Genomic DNA, 21,002 nt, shown 5'->3' on the forward strand with positions numbered 1-21,002 from the left:
GAGTTCATTCTGCTGTAATTTTGCAGTTTGACAAGTCATTGCCTCTGATCTAATGCAGTCGAGCTGCCAATATAGCGATGCCAGTCATTGCACTTGTTATAGTTGACATGACGTTATATTAAGCTGACTAAAGTTTTTAAACTGGCAGAAGACGAGGAGGAGGGCACTAAAACAGGATGCTTTGCCATGTATGTACCACGCAGCCACCTCAGCTAGGAAATCTTGCTTTGATATAATATCAACAACCAGTCAACGAAAGGATGGATGCTTCAGCATGTCAAAGTGACAGAGAATTTTGTGTCTAATGGCCAAGTTATAAAAAGATTTGAATTCTTTATCAGCCGAGTTTCAAGATTGGCGCTCCATGATGTCATATAGCCCCAGGGAAACAATTATACGATGCTCGGATATGCCTCATATCTCGCGTCGGGAAGGCCTGCTCGTGGCTTTCCTGGCGGCACTTGGCTCTTTAACGGAGTCTTGGCTCATGGCCCTTGGCTCTCAGATTAGGGTGTCCCCTTTCTGAGAGGCATACTAACATCCTTCTGGTATTCTAGCCACTCCAGTTTAGTGATGACTGTGGTGTAGCTTCGGTAGTGAAGTGCCAGTGACTTGTTTGTTTTCAGTTTTAAAAGCCATGCAATTTGTCACATTGAACTTTCCTGAGATGGGTGGACTGGGTTCACTGAATGTGATGAACTAATCAACTACACCTTTTTTTCAAATGTAATGAATGGTTAACATTTGGTGTAACTCCATATAACTGTCAGGTGATTGCGCTCTGAACTGGTGACACTCAGATTGGTCGGAAATTGTCATTACCGTCCATCCCTTTTCACAAAATTTGAGACCTGATTGCCCCTTTGTTAGCACCTAAGAGATGGTGACCTCAAAGGGGCAGGACGGTGGTTCTGCCTATTGCGAATGGATACCACAATCGGGCGAGTTGGGTGGAGGCTATTTGGAAACCATTGCACGATCCTGAATCTGCGGTGGGTTGGTACCCCACGCTACGTAAGGAGAAGGTTTCCTTGTAAAACTTGATTCACGTTAATAGGTGGTACTGAGAAAAGATGAGAAGATGCGAATTGCCGCACTCTGAATATGTCCGTTGATCAGCTAGTGCCAACCCGGTCACTGTCTCCTTGGTCACCATGCCTCGGTCAATGAGCAGACGAAGCACCCAATGGCTCCGTCAGGAGTACATCGTCAACTTCAGCCTGTAGTCAAACCGGTACGCACAAATATCTTAGCTGCTAGTGGTGGACGTTGAGCTTCTCATCGGGGTAATACAGTACCACTGTATATAATAACCCCATTTTTGGTTGGATTCATTTTCACTGAGGAGTGGTCAATAATGAGATTTTCAGGTCAGTCTGATTATCATCAGTTCAAAGAGTGACTACCTGAGAGTTATGTGGAGTTCCCCCTATGTGTTAACTTTTTCATTTCATTTGTAAATTAGCAGTGCTTGTTTCACATCACAATCATTGGCCCTGTCTTCTTTTTCAGCCTGGTTTCATATGATAGTTTGGCTAATCCTCATCTTCATTCTCAATCTTAAATGGACGGTCCTGTTCTTGTGAAGAATCCCATCGTCTGTCATATTCTATCCCATCCACCCAAACTGAGGGACTTTGTCAGGACATGGTTGAAGTTGCTACGAATCTTTAGGGCTTAGAGAGCATCAGTCAGATAGAGGCCTAGGCCCTACAGCTATGCCCATCCTATGACTTGTGATGCTGAAAGCTTAGCAACAGAGGGAAATAGTCTGAGGTTGTGCCAAGAGACAGAAGACCGTGACTACAACAGTCCAGCACCACATTCATTGGTAATTGAGAGGCCAGTAATAAATGATGACGACGAAATAAGGAGATGATCAGACGAACAGGGATGATGGCAACTTGCCCTGCTGTGCCACATTGCTATAAAATGACCATCTCAGCTGGATGATCTTACCATAAAAAAAATGGAGTGATCAGTCGGCATGATAATGAATGTTTCAGGATATTGAAAATAATCTGAATGTCACTATCATTATTTCAGCATTGGTTCAAACGGAAGGTCTTTGGATGGTTGGTACGCGGCACGTGCAAGACATGAACATGAAGGACATGATGAAGGACTTCAATGGCTACGAAAATAACTATATTCATTAGCCTATACCTTTTCTTTGGCTCGTGGCTTTCCTGGCGGCACTTGGCACTCATATTAGGGTGTCCCCTTTCTGAGAGGCAAACTAACATCCTTCTGGTATTCTAGCCATTCCAGTTTAGTGATGACTCTGGTGTAGCTTTGGTAGTGAAGTGACTTGTTTGTTTTCAGTTTTAAAAGCCATGCAATTTGTCACATTGAACTTTCCTGAGATGGGTGGACTGGGTTCACTGATTGTGATGAACTAATCAGCTACACTTTTTTTTCAAATGTAATGAATGGTTAACATTTGGTGTAACTCCATATAACTGTCAGGTGATTGCGCTCTGAACTGGTGACACTCAGATTGGTCGGAAATTGTCATTATCGTCCATCCCTTTTCACAAAATTTGAGACCTGATTGCCCCTTTGTTAGCACCTGAGAGATGGTGACCTCAAAGGGGCAGGACGGTGGTTCTGCCTATTGCGAATGGATACCACAATCGGGCGAGTTGGGTGGAGGCTATTTGGAAACCATTGCACGATCCTGAATCTGCGGTGGGTTGGTACCCCACGCTACGTAAGGAGAAGGTTTCCTTGTAAAACTTGATTCACGTTAATAGGTGGTACTGAGAAAAGATGAGAAGATGCGAATTGCCGCACTCTGAATATGTCCGTTGATCAGCTAGTGCCAACCCGGTCACTGTCTCCTTGGTCACCATGCCTCGGTCAATGAGCAGACGAAGCACCCAATGGCTCCGTCAGGAGTACATCGTCAACTTCAGCCTGTAGTCAAACCGGTACGCACAAATATCTTAGCTGCTAGTGGTGGACGTTGAGCTTCTCATCGGGGTAATACAGTACCACTGTATATAATGACCCCATTTTTGGTTGGATTCATTTTCACTGAGGAGTGGTCAATAATGAGATTTTCAAGTCAGTCTGATTATCATCAGTTCAGAGAGTGACTACCTGAGAGTTATGTGGAGTTCCCCCAATGTGTTAACTTTTTCATTTCATTTGTAAATTAGCAGTGCTTGTTTCACATCACAATCATTGGCCCTGTCTTCTTTTTCAGCCTGGTTTCATATGATAGTTTGGCTAATCCTCATCTTCATTCTCAATCTTAAATGGACGGTCCTGTTCTTGTGAAGAATCCCATCGTCTGTCGTATTCCATCCCATCCATCCAAACTGAGGGACTTTGTCAGGACATGGTTGAAGTTGCTACGAATCTTTAGGGCTTAGAGAGCATCAGTCAGATAGAGGCCTAGGCCCTACAGCTATGCCCATCCTATGACTTGTGATGCTGAAAGCTTGACAACAGAGGGAAATGGTCTGAGGTTGTGTCAAGAGCCAGAAGACCGTGACTACAACAGTCCAGCACCACATTCATTGGTAATTGAGAGGCCAGTAATAAATGATGACAACGAAATAAGGAGATGATCAGACGAACAGGGATGATGGCAACTTGCCCTGCTGTGCCACATTGCTATAAAATGACCATCTCAGCTGGATGATCTTACCATAAAAAATAGTGAACAGTTGGCATGAATATGAATGCTTCAGGATATTGAAAATGATCTGAGTGTGGCTATCATTATTTCAGCATTGGTTCAAACGGAAGGTCTTCGGATGGTTGGTACGCGGCACGTGCAAGACATGAGCATGAGAGACATGATGAAAGACTTCGATGGCAACAAAAATAATTATATTCATTAGCCTATACTTTTTCTTTGGGTCGTGGCTTTCCTGGCGGCAAATAGAAGGCCAGGAAACATTGAAATCCCGGAGAAAGACCATAAACGGCATTAACTGCAGAGTTATCACTGTTTTTCATTGTTGAGCACAATTTCAGCCGACGTGAGATGACTGTTATTTTGTGGTGCACTTGAGACGAGATATCAGGTTAAGATAAGATAAGGTTTTGTATCAGCCAGGTGTCTTCACCTTCAACCCAGATGAATATCTAGATGTGGAAAATTGAAGTTTGATAAATTATGCCGACCCTTTCATAACAATATAGATTTATGATTTAGAACAAAAAATCTGATGAAAATTGTGTTCCTTTCCAGCACCTCAACGTGATGATGATCGAGACGGTAAAAGAGCACAGCTGATTAAACATGGTATTGCACCGACTCCTACTGGTTAACAAGTCTGGGCTAGTATACACACTGAGGGTTGCAGGTCCCGACTACCATGGCCAACTTCTCACTGAGATTGCCTGACCCCAACACCATTTGGACTGGAGAGGACAGCAACAATGGAAGGAATCTATAAGAATGCAAGGTTGGTGGGGAGGTTGAACTTGTGTACGGTATGTGATTACATGTACTTGTATTAGGAAGCAACTCCACAGAACATACTAGAATGATCCCTAGGTCTTGTGTCTCTTCACCCCAGGCAAGATCAGGAATACCTCGCTGTATGTTGCTGAAACTTTGAACAGGTCATCCTTATTGGCATTGTTGCACAGAAAAAGATTCTGTGTTGTTTTGATATGATTCAGCCCATTCAACTGAGATGGGCTTTTGAGAACAATGTCTCAGCCGGTTTGCCGGAACAGGTTTATTTCAAATTGCCTACTAGTCAAAAAGGGTGAGTCTAGCATTTGATATGACAGTGAAATCTTGTGAACATCACAAACGAAGGATACACATCTGTTCATGTTGATGTGGTGCACTTCGGACGAAGTTCTCGGGTGTGGACCCAAGATTTGAAGGAAAGCACGGCTCGGCCATACAAGGATTGTATCTCTTTAGGGATATCCAGACAGTGAGCAAGATGGACTAAACCAAAACCTGTCCAAAATGAGATCATTGAATTGCATTTGAGAAAGAAAAGCAAGCCAAACTTGTGTTTTGTTTAACTCGTAATCTGAATTGTCGCTATCATTATTTCAGCATTGGTTCAAACGGAAGGTCTTCGGATGGTTGGTACGCGGCACGTGCAAGACATGAGCATGAAGGACATGATGAAGGACTTCGATGGCAACAAAAATAATTATATTCATTAGCCTTTACCTTTTCTTTGGCTCGTGGCTTTCCTGGCAGCACTTCCCCCTTAGATAATATTATGCTACCAAATGTTCTTGGCCAATAGCGTAACTCGATTCACATCATGTGATTTCAAGTCATCACATCGTATCGGATCCAAAAAAGCAATAACGGATCCAAAAAAATGTCGTAACGGATCCTAAAAGGTTTTTTTGTATATTTCATTAACAAATTGTTTCATTATTTTCCTTTGGATTGATTTCTTTGCCAAGACATTTGGTTGCATAATATAGCAAATAGTGGATGTTTAAGGTCGTCGTAATATGGAATTTTGCTGGACTCGGAAATGTCATGGCGGACTCGCAAAGCCTCGTCCGCCATGACATTTCTTCGTCCATCAAAATTCCATATCGGACTCCCAAACATCCACTATTTGTATAAGGGTGTCCCCTTTCTGAGAAAACTAACATCCTTCTGGTATTCTAGCCACTCCAGTTTAGTGATGAATCTGGTGTAGCTTAGGTTCATTCTCAATCTTTAATGGACGGTCCTGTTCTTGTGAAGAATCCCATCTTCTGTCGTATTCCATCCCATCCACCCAAACTGAGGGACTTTGTCAGGACATGGTTGAAGTTGCTACGAATCTTCAGGGCTTAGAGAGCATCAGTCAGATAGAGGCCTAGGCCCTACAGCTATGCCCATCCTATGACTTGTGATGCTGAAAGCTTGGCAACAGAGGGAAATGGTCTGAGGTTGTGTCAAGAGCCAGAAGACCGTGACTACAACAGTCTAGCACCACATTCATTGGTAATTGAGAGGCCAGTAATAAATGATGACGACGAAATAAGAAGATGATCAGACGAACAGGGATGATGGCAACTTGCCCTGCTGTGCCACATTGCTCTAAAATGACCATCTCAGCTAGACCATCTCAGCTTCTCATTGGGATAATACAGTAACACTGTGACCCCATTTTTTGTTGGATTCATTTTCACTGAGGAGTGGTCAATAATGAGATTTTCATGCCAGTCTGATTATCATCAGTTCAGAGAGTGACTACCTGAGAGTTATGTGGAGTTCCCCCAATGTGTTAACTTTTTCATTTCATTTGTAAATTAGCAGCTGCTTGTTTCACATCACAATCATTGGGCCTTTTGTACTTTGCAAGATTTGAAGCTGCAAGAAGAGGCACTGATTACTTATTGTAGTTGTGAAATTTGTTGTAAATTTGTGTTGCCTCTTTTGTCCTTGGGAAATGTGGGCGAGATAATCTCAGAAATTAGTCTCGGTCAGCGTACATAGACATTGTGAGCATGAAAGACATGATGAAGGACTTGGTCCTACAATCAGAGCTGAATTATCTGCCATCCGGATGAGAGGTTAACCTCTCAGTAAACCTGGAGACTGTTAATCCTCCTGGAGACGGGGAAAGAGTGTAGCTAGATTTATTGTAATAGTTAGTTCTAGGTCTAGGTTTCTTGTGCAAGGACACATATACTGATGTTAATCAACAGTGGTCTTTCTGAGAGTTCTGTGGAGTTCCCCCAATGTGTTAATTCTTTCATGCCAATTGTAAATAAGCAGTGCTTGTTTCACATCACAATCATTGGGCCTTTTGTCCTTAGCAAGATTTGAAGCTGCCAGAAAAAGCACTGATGACATATTACAGATTGTTAAATATTGTTAATTTATGTTGATTCTTTTGTCATTAGCAAATGTTGGTGACATTGGTTATCAGAAATTCGCATTAACTTGAGATTGTATCATCTGAGTGTCATCCAAGTTTCAACTTTGTAGTTCCAGCTCTGGATGAGATTTACAAAATTAGTGCCTTTGATTCATTTGTAGTTATTAGAATAGAAATTGTGAAATTTGTTGTCATTTGGAAATGAAATTATAAGGCCTCAGTTCCAGCCAAATGCTTTGCAAGGACAGCATTGTCTCTGCGTCCTGCTGGAGTAAACAGTCTGAGAAATAATTTCTTGGACTGGCTGGCGCTCCAGAGAAACTCTACCTAAAGAATACTTTTGAGTTTTGTTTTGCAATTTTTGATTTAGAATGCCTAAAGATTGTATGCTTCACTCCTGAATTGGTAAAGAAGAGATGTTTTAAATTTACTTGGCCATAGGCCTGATTATTTCAGCGGTCTGTACTCTACCAAAAATTCACCATGATGGGACAAATTCACAGCCTGTGACTGGAAGACGAGCTAAGTGCATGTATGTGGAATAGCCTGGCTGTTTGTGACGTCCCAACCATGTTTGACCTATTTAGTAATCTATGCCAGAAGTCCATGTTGCCTAGGACAATGTCACAACCTGTAAGGATACTCCAGGAGTGAAGTCCAAGAAATGCAGTGGACCTTGTGGACCTCCAGCTCCAGAAGTGATGCGACAGTGTCCCTGATGGACCTCAAGCTTATGAAGGGATGTGACAGTGTCTGGTGGAATTTCGTCTCCTGAAGTGATGTGACGGTATCTCGAGTGGACTTCCAGCTCCTGAAGTGATGTGACAGTGACCCTGGTGAACCTCCAACTCCTGAAGCAATGTGACAGGGTCTCTTGTGGACCTACAACTCCTAAAGTGATGTGACAGTGTCCCTGATGGTCTTCCAGCTGTTGAAGTGGAGCTTCCTATTCAGGGTGTCTCAAAGGATGGTAGGTTGTTCTCCAACAAGGACAAGTATCCTTGATGTAGGGCTCGCTGTTAAGGGTGTCTCAAGCGATAGCACACACTTCTCCAACCGAGACAAGGTGTCCTTCATGAGAGCCGACCCTATACTGGGTGTCTCAAGCGATGGTAGGTTGTCCTCTGACTAGGATAAGATGTCCTTAATGTAGAGTTCATCATTCAGGGTGTATCAAAAGACAGTAGGATGTTGCCCAGGACTAGTTATCCAACTTTGACAAAATATCCTGGGTGTTGAGCTCCCTATTCAGAATGTCTTGAGTGATAGCAGGCTATTCGCCAACTAGGACAAGATGTCCTTAATGTAGAGCTCCCTATTCAGGGTTTCTCGCACTATGGTCGGCTGTTGAGCACTCCAACTAGGACAAGATGCCATAGGGTTGGAGCTCCTTAATCAGGGAATCTCAAGCGATGGTAGGCTAAATGCGCGCACCTGGGACAACATCAAGACCCTTCTATCTTAGATAGAATTCTATCATGCTGTGCTCATGAAGACAGGCCAAACCAGACAACTGCCTTTCACGCATCCTGGTGGCTTCAATGTGAAAGAAGTGACACAAAGACTCGTATGACATTATACAATTCTACTCTATTATCCATGATCACTTTTCATTCCAGAGACATCGTAGAAATTGTACAAAATAATAACTTTTGACATGCATGAAGAGAGAAATTCGAATTCGATTCGATTCACGAAGACTACATGTGGATGGCACAGAGCCACATTTGCAGTATGAATTATTTTACTGTCAAGAGCAAATGAGATGCCCTTACTATGACTACGAGTGCAATATAACTAGAATGTAGCTCAAAATTCATTAAACCAAGATTTGATACCATTTTCAAAATTTCTTTTAAACTGCACAATTATATCCATTGGATCAACAACATAGCACATTATGATAGCAACATAAGCTTTCTCCATCAAAAGTTTCATTCCATACTATAGTCCATTCCGAAGTTCACTACTCGGTGTGAATTGGTCACGAATATTCACACACCAAAGAGGTATCTTACTGGTGGCCCTTGAATCTCCCCATTTAAGCTGTCTTCGAAGCTCACAATCTATGCGCCAGTTCTAATCGGTCCGAAACTCCGAGTATGAATTCTTTCCCAGTGTTCACACTCCAAGGAAGTATCGAACAGGCGGCCCTGGAATCTCCTCATTCGAGCCGTCTTCGAAGCTCACAATCAGATCGACATACTTCCGAGTTGCTTGACACTTGATCAGCTTCAGCATCCTGAAGATAGAAAGATTACTGATTAATCAAGAATAAACGCCGAAAGAAAAGAGACTTGTCAACAGTTTGATTCAAAGGTCATAAGACACTATAAATCCCATTCTCTAAGCAGACAGAAGGGTATTCTCTCTTTTAGTTCAAAATATGTGATATCCCAGTCTGTTACTTGCTGTCACAAAACTATACCAGCAGAACTACTTACGTTTGAGGTAGTCGTTTCTTATGTCCAGGCATAATGGGAACATAAATCATCTTGACACCATGGACCACCATGGCTGTGTCTAAACCAAACTTGGTCTGAAATATCGGGTTAAAAACATATTATGTCCGAGTGGTGGCGTGAATTAGACCAATGTTTAAATTGAACATCAATTTACACCTGTGTGGAGTAAGGCATGCAAGATAAAGAGAACTGTCTAGAGTCACATGCCGAAAGTGGGAATCGAGCCTAAGATCTCTTGACCGCCAGTCGAAGGTCCAAATCACTACACCACAGCAGCTCCTTAAAGTACAAGGACCAAGGACTTGAAGTAATATACGATACATGACGGCTGCAAAACTTAGCAATTGAAGTACTGTACCTTGAAATAATTTAAGAAATTCTGCAGCGTAAAGTCCTTGCTACCGTACACATCCCAATGGTCCCAGAGTGTGAACGTCAAGCCATCCTTTATCACAGACTTTTCAACAGCACCAGGTTCGGAGAACAGAATCACAGGCAATGCTAGATTCAGGAAACAATTCTTATACATCTCTAGTGGACATTTCTGTACCACCTTTATCAGTTCGACTGTCACCTGAAATAACATCGAAAATGTAAATGACTAAAGAGTGATGAATATTTCACGAGGATAGCTGAATGTGATCTGAAGAAAACTTTGTTGTGGAAAAAAGTTTTTCTTCCCTTTGCTCCATATGTCTACTTTTGCCAAAGCCGGTCAAAACGGCCAAACGATTAAGGCAAAAATGCTTACCAATCCTGCAACAGCAGCTGTAGTCGTTGCTATAGCAGGCACGATCCTCCCAGCTATCCGTTTGACCTTCAGTCTATCTGACTGCTCTATACTATACATCTCTGCCCTGGCATTCTGTAAAATGGAAGCAGTACATTCATCACAGCCTAATTATTGCCTCCTTACCAGAATTCGAGCATTTATAGTAGCCTACAATGTATTTGAATGTCAGTCTACACAACGGCATTGTTAATATTTAATTTTTATTACACATTACACAATTGGAAATTTTCAAATTTCTAACCAACTGAGTAGGCATTTAAGAGCTATTTGAGGAGTATGCAAACTTACTGCAGCAGCGGTGATGAAGTCTATGTGTCCATTACTGTCGTCATCCTTTTCAAACACTGCAGGTTTCATACCACTGATCACTAAAAACAGACACAAGCAACATAAAGGTGGAGAGATATTCGAACTGTAGCTAGTTTCAGAAGAATGAAATGGCCAGGGCCATTGTGCTCACCTCATGTGGAGGAAAGATGGATAAAGAGCATGGTCTTGTGTCATGTAGTGTTAGGTTTGATGTAGGTCCAAGCAATTACAATTTCCCCAAAATGGCCAATTTACAGTACATTCGACCTCTGTGACCTTGAAAAGTAGGTCAAATCAAAGAAGACCCGGGTGACACATTGAATGGTTGTTAGAATTAGATGTACCAATGATATAAAATTGGTGCCAATCGGGCAAGTCATTACTAGGAATAATGGCATTTTGAAGAATTTAGGATTTGGCCCCCTCCCTGGAGGCCAAACGGCAAATCAGATCGCACCAAACTTCGGTACCTGAGATCACCTGACCAAGGGGTACATGTGTACTTAATTTGTGATCAATAGTCATTGCAGTTAAGAAACGTGCCATAGTTACGGCCCGACGGCGAATTTACGCCATTTGACCTCTGTGACCTTGACAAGAAGGTCAAATTAAAAACCTGTGTGACATATACTGTATGGTGGTTAGATGTACCCATGATATCAAATTGGTGGCAATCGGGCAAGAAGTTAAGGAATAATCACATTTTTAAGGTTTTTGGATTTTGCCCCCTGGTGGTCAAGTGGTGAATCATATTGGACCAAACTTCGGTCCCTGAGATCACCTGACTAAGGGGTAAATGTGTACCAAATTTGGTATCAATAGTCATTGCAGTTTAGAAACGTGCCATCGTTACATCCTAACGGCCAATTTACACCATTTGACCTCTGTGACCTTGAAAAGGAGGTCAAATCAAAAACCCGGAGGATATATGATGCACCTTTGCTAGAAGTACCTACCATATTTTTTTCAAAATTTCCCGACTACTATTAAGGGAGATATTGCATATTTTCACTTTTAACGTTTGGCCCCCTGGTGGCCAAACCATGAAACGAATCGGACCGAAACTTGGTCTCCCAGGTGTCAATACATAAGGGTACATGTGTACCAAGTTTCAACTCAATAGCTCTAACAGTTACGAAACGTGCCCTGCTAACGGACGACGGACGACGACGACGACGACGACGACGACGACGACGACGACGACGACGGACGACGGACGCCACGGTATGGGATAAGCTCACCTCTGCTAAGAGGTGAGCTAAAAAGCTAGATTCAGTGGGACAAGCCCCTTCATTCTAATTTTTGACTGCAACTTGATCTTAATTTGTCTTTAGCCTGCCTGTACTATAAATCTTCAGTCCTATCTTATCTTGTTCATGAAGAAAACAACAGGCCAAGGTTTGAAGTCTGTGTTGTTGCTGTTACTTACTGAGCAGAGGCAGGAACTTTAACACATTTAGACCTCAGAGGTCCCAAAGAGAACTTTTTACAAAAACAAACCTGATTTTTTTCCACCCTGAAATGCCTTTGATATCCTGGCACTTGCCATCTTCAATTCATCACCGCTGTTACTATCATACTCATTGGCGGGCTTTGAAGCAGCTTCGTCCGTTTCAATTTTCTAGAAAGTTTGAAAGTGCACATGTTATAAAACTGGGTTTGATTTAGCTATAATTACATTCCTCTTAAAAGTGTAAATTGTTTCCAAGTACTGTGAGAATAGGAGAGACCCCTATTGGGGACTTTGTGTAACCCAATCTGAACTACCTGCCTCTAGTCTCCCTTTATTACACTACAAAACATTGGGTCAATAAGAAATGGATAATTTCAACATCTCAAAAACTTCACACACCTTACTGGAAGGAACAAACTTTGGAACTGGAATATTGTTTAGAATGGCAACAATTCGTTCATCTGCCATGTCTTCCTGCGTGTGCTGGACACCGTAAACACTGGCGTAGAGTTTTGCTCCACTCTTCACAAACAGCATGTGTCTGAAGGAGAGATTGGAACGCAATTAAATCTAAGACTACCTGCCTCACAATTCTGTTGTATTGGTGTGAATCCTGGTGATTACCCAACAAATGGAAAACAGCATCAATGCTTTTGTAGCCCCTGCTATCGGATCATGCTAAACATCAAGCAAACTGATCATGTTTTAAACCCAACGGTGTCTACTCAACGGTAAAATGACCCATTTTGTAAAAGACAGCATCTCTTTTTCATACTTACAATGGATTGGAAAAATTGAACAGAATTGGGTTTGGTGGGCGCTTTGGAGATTGCCAAAATAATGCTGAAAATAACATCAGACATGTAAAGAAGGGGCCAAAATAATGCAATAAATAACATCAGATATCAGAAGGGGATTTGCAACAAATGTAAGAATGTAGTTTAATGCAATTTCTAAAGCCGAATCTTGTAGGCAGGAGTCCGAGCCACTAGACCACAGCAGCTCCAACAATCACACATATTTAATGAAAATCGCCAAACAGTACTTACATCCATCAACTAACTTGGTATCTAATGGAAATACATGTACTAACTGCTTTGCCTGAAAAAACAAACACAAGGCATCAACTACTGGTTGACATTGACAACGAAATTTTCAAACAAGTGTCTACACCCCCTAGAAGTTTATTTTTGAGTCTCTACTTCATTACATCACTTTTATATCAAGTATAACGAGGGAAGAGGAGACCTTTTGCCGGAAACGCACTGCATCTGACAAGAATCCATGCTATATCAACGAAATATTACACACAAACCTTGTGATTGAAGTATTTTTCAAACTTGATCCTTGACAACGCTACACAGTCCTCCCATTTGCATGCCCTGTGCATTAACGTCTTGCTGACTTGAACAACACCTTCATAATTCTGACCACTGTCCAGTTTCTGAAATAGAAAATGCCAATTCCATTGCAGAAATGTCTTGTAGTGCCCTTCTTTAACAGATAACCAGCCTGGTTTGAACAGAACAGGCCGTCTGGTTTCAAAAGGTCTGGCATATGAACAGATTCCCTGGCATTTCAAATGTGACAAAGACACCGTTGTTATCACGGACAGCCATGCAAAGCCTGGACTATAGGGGATGGCCTGAACAACCTGAATGGTCACTGACAGTGACACTGAGTCATGCAATGCTTAGACTATAGGGAAGGGCCTGAACATCCTGGAATGTCATCATGCCCTACCGGCTCTGAATGGTCATACCTTCAGAAATATTATCTACTGTGAAAATTAGTACTGGTATTCAATGCAACATCTTTTTTCAACTGTGGGCAAACATAATGTGTACCCTGGTGCATGAACATCTACAGATCAAAATTCATCGAATATAAAAGCAAACAACTTCCAACTAACCTGTGCCACTTCAGAAGGATCAGAGTTGGCTGTCCAAAATTTATTGAAATATGCTGGTTTCTGTGAAAAGGCACTCTCGAACTGAAAAGAGGGCAACAATGATTGATGAAATCAAGAATTGTACAAGACAAAGAGTCTTTATTAATTCTTGATAAAATCTATGCGGAAACAGAGTTTTAGATTTCGTTGACAGCTGACTGAGGATCTCTTAACATTCTCATTGAGAATTAGACTTATTCGGCGTGATGTCATTTTTATCTAGTTTGTTACAGAGATTCTCCTGAGAAAAAACATCTTCTTACCTTATCTCTTGCCCATTGTATACAATGTTCTATTGTAGCAGGGAAAGACTTCAGGGTACAATAGGGCACATCTTCATCCGGGGGATCACGCTGTAAAACAATATTTTCGTTTTCAATCAGAAATAGAATGGTCTGTCATAGTAACTCAACCGACCAATCAAATAGATTTCACCCCCAATGACCATACATTTACCCAACTCAGCTTCTCATATGACATTTGAAATTTCTGAACTAGACAAGAGGCCTGACTTACACATGGACCTTGGCACCCATGGTCCCTGATTAGTGGGTGGTGTTAGGCAAGTTAGAGACACACACCAAACTAGGGTGAACCTTGTCCACAAGCTGATAGTTCGTGCCACTACTCCAGGGCACTTTGGACTATTTCAACCCCCAGTGGTTCACTCACCTGGCTGCTATAAGACTCAGTAAGATGAGGCACTATGACCTGCACGTGACCCTTGGCACCCATGGTCCCTGATTCTAACAGAGGCCGCTGATTGGAGACACATCGACTAGAAGTAAAAACATACAAGTCAGCTTTTGCATGTAGTCATCATGGATGTTAATCATCTTTAGAAGACATTATTCCATCCAAATTCAACTGCTGAAAGATGGGAGGTACCTTCCTCAAAGATACTTTGAAACAGCACTGTAGTTATAATCCAGCTGAGATAAGTCAGTTGAACAGAAACTAAAGCAATTTTTGGGCATAACTTAAGCAGTGTTACAAAGAAATAACGGACAGTGTCTACAATCTTCAAAGTAATAGCCTGATTATTAAGTACTCCACAGCCCTGTAAAACAGCTGTTTCATCTGCTTTTTGAGACTGCTCTGAAATTCCTCTGTTTTTATCAGAGAAACACGTACCTGTCCATATATCTCCTGGCCTCTAGATTGTCTAATGCATTGACCACAATATCCTGTTTCATAAAGAACTCATCATTGTACACTGTGTACTCAGTCTGTGGGCACACCTTGTGCTGTTGAGCTTCAAAATGTAGACCTGAAGTTACAAAACGGTGTTTTAGTGATGGTAGTGTCATTTTGAAAATAGAAGGTGTAGCCCGAAATCAGCAAATGAGATACCAGGAGAGATTCAAAATAACTGCGCCTCTATCAAAAATATTGCTTTTTAAAGATAAAGCTTGTCTGGTAGAACTATCAAAACACCCTAGTGATTCCCTACCTGCATGTTTCCCAAACAAGATATGGAAATATACAATTCCTAATCTCCTGAATTCCCCACAGCACAAGACACACCATACATGTGCTCTAAAAGTAGAGATGCCACTACCCTTTAATGGCATATGGCTCAGATTAACTCCTTCACTCAATTCCCCCACTTTTTTACCAATAAGAGGATACTTACCTGGGTTTATTTCTAAGGTGGAAGAAGCAGCAGTACTACTCTTTGGTTTCTGCAGAAAACAGAAATATAAATTCGTCACCTTCCATATTTTACATTTAAACCTCTTGTTGAAAACTGTGCAACAAATTGTGTTACATTACTAGACAAAACTATCATGCCCTAGTGACAGCCAGTGGTGGCCAGTCATGCCGATAGACCATGTTTTTATCATAAATGGTAAAAACCACTGGTAGTCCAATTAGATTACCTGTATATGACGTGGTCGAAACAAGAACTGTCGGTTCAGATTAGACTTTTCAATCAGATCATTGTCAGTTATCGTCACAAGACCATTGTCTCCCGACCCAATACCGAGGAGGGCGTAATTTTTCATCATCTCACATCCAATGGCACCACATCCAACCTGTAAGGTGAGAAACATAATGAGATGATACAATTTTCAAAAATGCTTTGAAGTAGACAATCCTTGTCCTTTGAAGGCTCCAAAGGCACAACAAACAAGAAAAAGAACTTTATGCATTTCTGCTATAAAGCAATATCTGAGGCGTTGGAGACCAACAAGGGCTTTATGACACCATGATTTACTGTGGGAAATAACTTAAACTAGGGTCGGGCAAGGTACCTACCATGAAGAGTCTAAGGTTTGCAAGGCTCTGGCACAGTTCCTCTCCTATACATACTCGTAAGGCATCATACCTTGTTTCCCTGGAAAATAGACACGTCATAAGTTGGATGGACAAGTTTAAATGTTAAGCCGAAATGCACAAAGTTTGACTACTCAGAATTTCACTTCGGTTTTCAAAAATTGATGTTTATGATCAAGCATACATACCTGGGTTGGAAGGAATAAATATCACAGTTGCTAACTCCACTGAGGATTTCAGATGCATCGATGTGTAACTGAAAGATAAACGAAGGAGTTTAGTGGAGAACTAGGCACATGGTCCAAGACGATCAGTATATTCACAATTTGAATCATGCCAGAACTGCCTAACTCTGTAGGGCCGCAAACTACAAGGTAGCAACTGACAAGAACATCGTTTTATGAATCCTCATCCTCAAAAAACTTAATAGTCCTTACCCACTGTTGAAGAGGGGTGAATTTCCCCGTCAAGGCTTTCAATGCCTCCTGGGCAACAATACCACCAAGGGCTGCCGTGAGTGGTGCAAACTGCCCTCTACTAGTGAAGGACATAAACCGTAACATCCTCTCATCAGCTTCGATCTGCAGAAGAAAAGTGACGCAAGATTTTTGCCATGATTTCATCTCAACAGACAAGTTGGTCCAAGTTCTATCCATCCGTGTTGAGAGAAAAATACACTTTTCAATTAATAGAAATGCATTGAGGCCAACCAGTTTCTGGTTGTGCAGTGCCCAAACTAACACTTTCTCCCAGACTCAGTTTTTGAGAAACTGTAGCTCAGGAATGTCGTCTGCTCAAGCCTGTGGCCAAATGAACTAACCGTGGCATACCTTATCTCTTTGCTGCTCATTCAACTCCTTTGATATTTGGATGAAGGACTTGGCATCCTGATTACACCATGCATTAGGAAGTCGCTTGTATCTCTCCCTGAATGTTTGCAGCGTCAGGAAGCTTAGATGGATGTTGGGTGGGGCATCAAACTTGGCAAGATCAGCTGTCGTCAGGGATGGAGATCTAACTTGCTCTTCCAGAGATTGCTGAAAAGGAAAAATTAACATTACTGTACTTTCAACTTTTCATGAGCAACTGATCAAGACGCAAAGAACACACCAGTTAACGTCTCTTAAAGGGGGATGTTAGGATGGAGCTTTGGGTAACCTAGTCTGACTTACCTGGCTCCTGCCTAGAGTCACCCTATAAGGAACTGTATTGCTTCAATTCCCTCTGCCCAATTGTCCTGGCATTTCAGATATCATGCCAACAGGCACTAACAATCAATTCCCTCTTAGACAAGTTTTTCTTAACAGAATTCAACTCACAAATGTAACTGTGTTAGCGACCTTTATTTGGGTAACAACTCCTCCATGCTGGTAGGCATCGTACTCATCACCGCTCGTATCACAGATGGAAAATGTTTCAGGTGTTAACACTGAAAGGGAAATGTTGAAACTTGGATAAGGTGACAAAAAGAATCTTAAAGTTTTGGGTTTATAGACCGATTTCAAACAACAGTGGAGGTTATCATCCAACTTTAACCTAAGTCTATCCTGAAACCTAGTAGACCTCAGATGAAGTTCTCAATCAACGCTACAACCCTAGTAGTCTAAGGTCCTAAGCCGTTTTTACCACTATCCATACACCTGTGTGGAGTAAGGCAAGTTAGGCAAAGACCTGCCTAGAGCCTCCACTGACTGTGGGGTTTGAACCGGGGACCTCTTGACTGCAAGCTGCAAATCCAAGCAACTACACCACAGCACCTCATGATATTGAGAGGGTTTAGTGGTTTGGTGCCTTTTACTGCTTTTATAAGAGTCTTCATTACAATATCAGGAGTCGGAATAAATAGAATCTAGGATACGTACTTACCCTTTACTACAGCAGTTCTTCCGTTCAAGACATCCATTCCATTCACCTCTCTGAATCTGACAGTGTCACCATCTTCAAAGCCATGCATGAAGTTCTCTATACATGTTACTACACCGGGATTTGCCTATGATGAAAGAAATAGCATCCTCATCAATGTCAATATATTTGCACATGTTTGTCTTCCAGAGAGTATATCTTCCATTCAGCTTGGAGAATTACAAGGAGGTAGGTACTCTTACATGTGTGTATAAATCTGACAGTAATCTGTTAGATTCTTTGTTACAAAATAATGATAATTTACATACCTTAGTTATATCAGAGATGAAGACTTCTTTTGGTTCCTCACCATTCTGGTCAAGGACTTCAAAATTATCACCAAAATCACAAAAAGCACTGCTGAATACGCCGTACACATCGGCGGCGATGAACTGAAATAGGACGGATAAAGCCACACAATATTATATAAAACTCCCACATTTTCTTGAAAGCCACGCCAGTTCATCAATAAAATCAAATACAATTCTGGGTTCTCCTGGGATCAAACCAAGGTCCTATTACACGGAAGCCAGCAGTGTTTACCGCAAGGTAACGAGGCTCAACAGCAGTATAATGAATGGTCATCTTCCTACTGATGACTGATTTGAGAACTTCTTACACCTTACTCCTTACCTTGATTGGCGGGTTCTGTGAGCGGCAAAAAGCATCAACTTTCAGCTGGAGGCTTAGGCTGGCTTCTGTCAAAATTACACACTGTAAATAAATGGTTACAGCATACATAAATGTTGAAGTTTCATGAATTTTCGGACAGTCAAGTCTTCAGTTAGGAGTTCTGGCCATCCCGAACCTGCATCAGGACCAATTACGACAGAGAACAGCATTCGTCTCCAGAACAGGACTGTCCATCTAAGATTGAGAATGCAGAAGAAGAAGAAGAAGACTCGCACAAACCTGAAATTCCTTCATGTAATCAAGACTTGAACTTTCGCTGAGAGGAGAAGTAAGTGTCTTCACAGAGACGTAGGGGTTGAGCTCAGCTATTTTTGCACAACTTGCATCAGCCCTAGAAATAGGAAAGAAAATATAAGTAGTCAAAACTACCATATATCTTGCGCAGTCAATAGCATGATTCATGTTTGTGATATATAAGATTGGAAATATTAAATCGTTGAACTTGAAATGAAAATGAAAAATACACTTTTGTACCTGTTTGTCTTATTCTTGACATCTTCTTCCTTCAAGAAGAACTGTGTCCCCAGGTCATGGTATGTGGCGGGACTGCTGTCTTGGATGACCAAGTTCTAAAAAACAGGATACTAGCAGATGATAACGAGCAGTGGCCTCCACTATAGAACCCAGGTATAACAAATGGTGACTCAAGCTTTTGCTTTTGGGGTTTTTAAGGCACAATCTATTTAGTAACTGTACTACTTACTGAATGCAGCTACTGCTAGAGGTTTGCATATGCCAAGATGAATTACCAAAGAACATTTCCACAGTAGCATTTTTAGTTTACTATAGGATTTTGGAGAAATTTACATTTCAATTCGAGGCACTTACCTTTATTCCAGCAAGAACAATATTTTTGGCTGAAACAAAAAAAGAAATAATGAAAAATTTTATCCACATTTCTTTGAATTTGCGAAAAACATGCGTCCGTCCTCGTAACTCACCAATACGACTTTGATCAGGAGCATTTTTTCACCACCATCATCATCTGTGGCTTCTTGATCCTTTCGGATATTTGCCTTACAGCAAAAAGAATTTAAATATAATTGGTGTCAAAGGTTCATTTTATTATCATGCTTATTGATATTTGTATTGTGGATTTGATACTCAGTACTCATTGCTTACTTGGGAGCAATAACCAGCCAGTAGCGCACTCACCTATCTCAACACCTAGACCGCCAAGTCCGTACAACAAGATATTAGACTTGGCCATCCTCTGCATAGCATTATCACCAAGGACATATCTCTGACGGCTGAAAATTGAAGAAAAAATACAAAAAGGGAATATTGGGTTTGTATAAGGTCACTGTAAAATTACCATGCGAGAGAAATTGCTTATGTCCACAGTTAGCAAGACAATGGTATATCTAAAGATTGTATCTTATTATGAATAATGAAACTTTAAAAGATAAATTTTGGTGGCGTTACGCTCAAAGGCCTTCCACAAAGTTGATCAAATATTTTCTCAGCAGGCTGCGAACTCCAGGGAAGTAAGGGTCTTGAGAGTTTGAATTCCGAAATGTACCTATAGAGGGCGTCATCTATCTCCACCTCGGCTGCCATGATGGAATCCAAGGTTTCAGAGTGATTGTTGTTGAGTTCTAAACGGGATCTCTTTGTCGGATACGTTTTGGGGCTGTGTGTGACAACTTCTGGAAAGAGAACGTTAAAGATTACGTGGGTCATACCCAGGTGGTAAAAGGGGACAAATTTTGCTTTGGTCGCCAACAAATACATCAAATAACGATGTGTTCGGACTCAGAGTGTGCGCATTTGATTTGATCGGGTTCTGATTCGTCTTCTTCGAAAAGACCCGTTGTCATGATGAAGTCATTAAAAAGGCCACCCGTGATATACTTTTAGCCCGAGACTACGAAGCACTATCATCATGGCAGGTAACATCCAGCAGGTCAATGCCAATGAGCAAAAGCATGATGATGATGATGATGTCATCTCTATTAGGCCTACTCTTAACTCTAAGTCATAACATATCATGATGATGATGTGCATTTTATAGGATTTTTCCAAAAATGATTTGTCAACAACATACTAGAGTCAAAGGCAGTCAGTGAGTATTACACAACTTTTTTTAAATGTTGGCTTAGGAAGGCCCTTTTTTAAGACAAGTAGTAGGATATCAGAAACAAAACGATAAACCTACTAAAAAGAAATAAAAAGCAGTTTGAAATAAATTTCTTGTCCAGTTCCAAAACCGGAAGTAAAGACCTGTCTTCATTGATTTAGAAGGGGTGAAGTCATTGGTCAAAAAATCCACGCCCACGGAAATCCAGCCAATCAATTTACTTGTTAGTTGTGACGGCTAGATGAGGTGACGTCACTT

The 21,002-nt window shown here is 41.4% G+C and overlaps 1 protein-coding gene across 1 annotated transcript; it reads right to left on the minus strand.

The window, feature by feature from the left end:
• Positions 1 to 8,388: 8,388 nt before the first annotated feature.
• LOC135482741 (ubiquitin-like modifier-activating enzyme 6) lies at positions 8,389 to 20,890 on the minus strand. The gene is made up of 30 exons (XM_064763068.1): positions 20,823 to 20,890; positions 20,187 to 20,313; positions 19,820 to 19,914; positions 19,493 to 19,521; positions 19,139 to 19,233; positions 18,884 to 18,995; positions 18,605 to 18,685; positions 18,241 to 18,363; positions 17,936 to 18,059; positions 17,389 to 17,498; positions 16,900 to 17,106; positions 16,507 to 16,650; positions 16,258 to 16,325; positions 16,052 to 16,130; positions 15,673 to 15,828; positions 15,426 to 15,474; positions 14,924 to 15,059; positions 14,462 to 14,567; positions 14,053 to 14,142; positions 13,751 to 13,831; positions 13,154 to 13,282; positions 12,888 to 12,939; positions 12,618 to 12,681; positions 12,238 to 12,379; positions 11,886 to 12,006; positions 10,365 to 10,444; positions 10,035 to 10,148; positions 9,642 to 9,857; positions 9,263 to 9,357; positions 8,389 to 9,060 (listed from the first exon to the last, which is right to left on the minus strand). Exons 2-30 carry the CDS (start codon positions 20,222 to 20,224, stop codon positions 8,940 to 8,942), a joined length of 3,057 nt encoding a protein of 1,018 aa, XP_064619138.1. The 5' UTR covers positions 20,225 to 20,313; positions 20,823 to 20,890; the 3' UTR covers positions 8,389 to 8,939.
• Positions 20,891 to 21,002: the final 112 nt, after the last annotated feature.

The sequence above is a fragment of the Lineus longissimus genome, chromosome 2 (assembly GCF_910592395.1).
Source record: "Lineus longissimus chromosome 2, tnLinLong1.2, whole genome shotgun sequence".
Lineage (NCBI taxonomy): Eukaryota > Metazoa > Nemertea > Pilidiophora > Heteronemertea > Lineidae > Lineus > Lineus longissimus.

Coding starts and splice junctions, on each gene's coding strand:
- LOC135482741 (XM_064763068.1), bottom strand. CDS start 20,224: ATGGCAGCCGAGGTGGAGATAGATGACGCCCTCTATAG. Junction 17,499..17,935: donor AAGAACTGCTGTAGTAAAGG/GTAAGTACGTAT, acceptor TTTCCCTTTCAG/TGTTAACACCTGAAACATTT. Junction 14,568..14,923: donor GCCAGGAGATATATGGACAG/GTACGTGTTTCT, acceptor TTTTACTTCTAG/TCGATGTGTCTCCAATCAGC.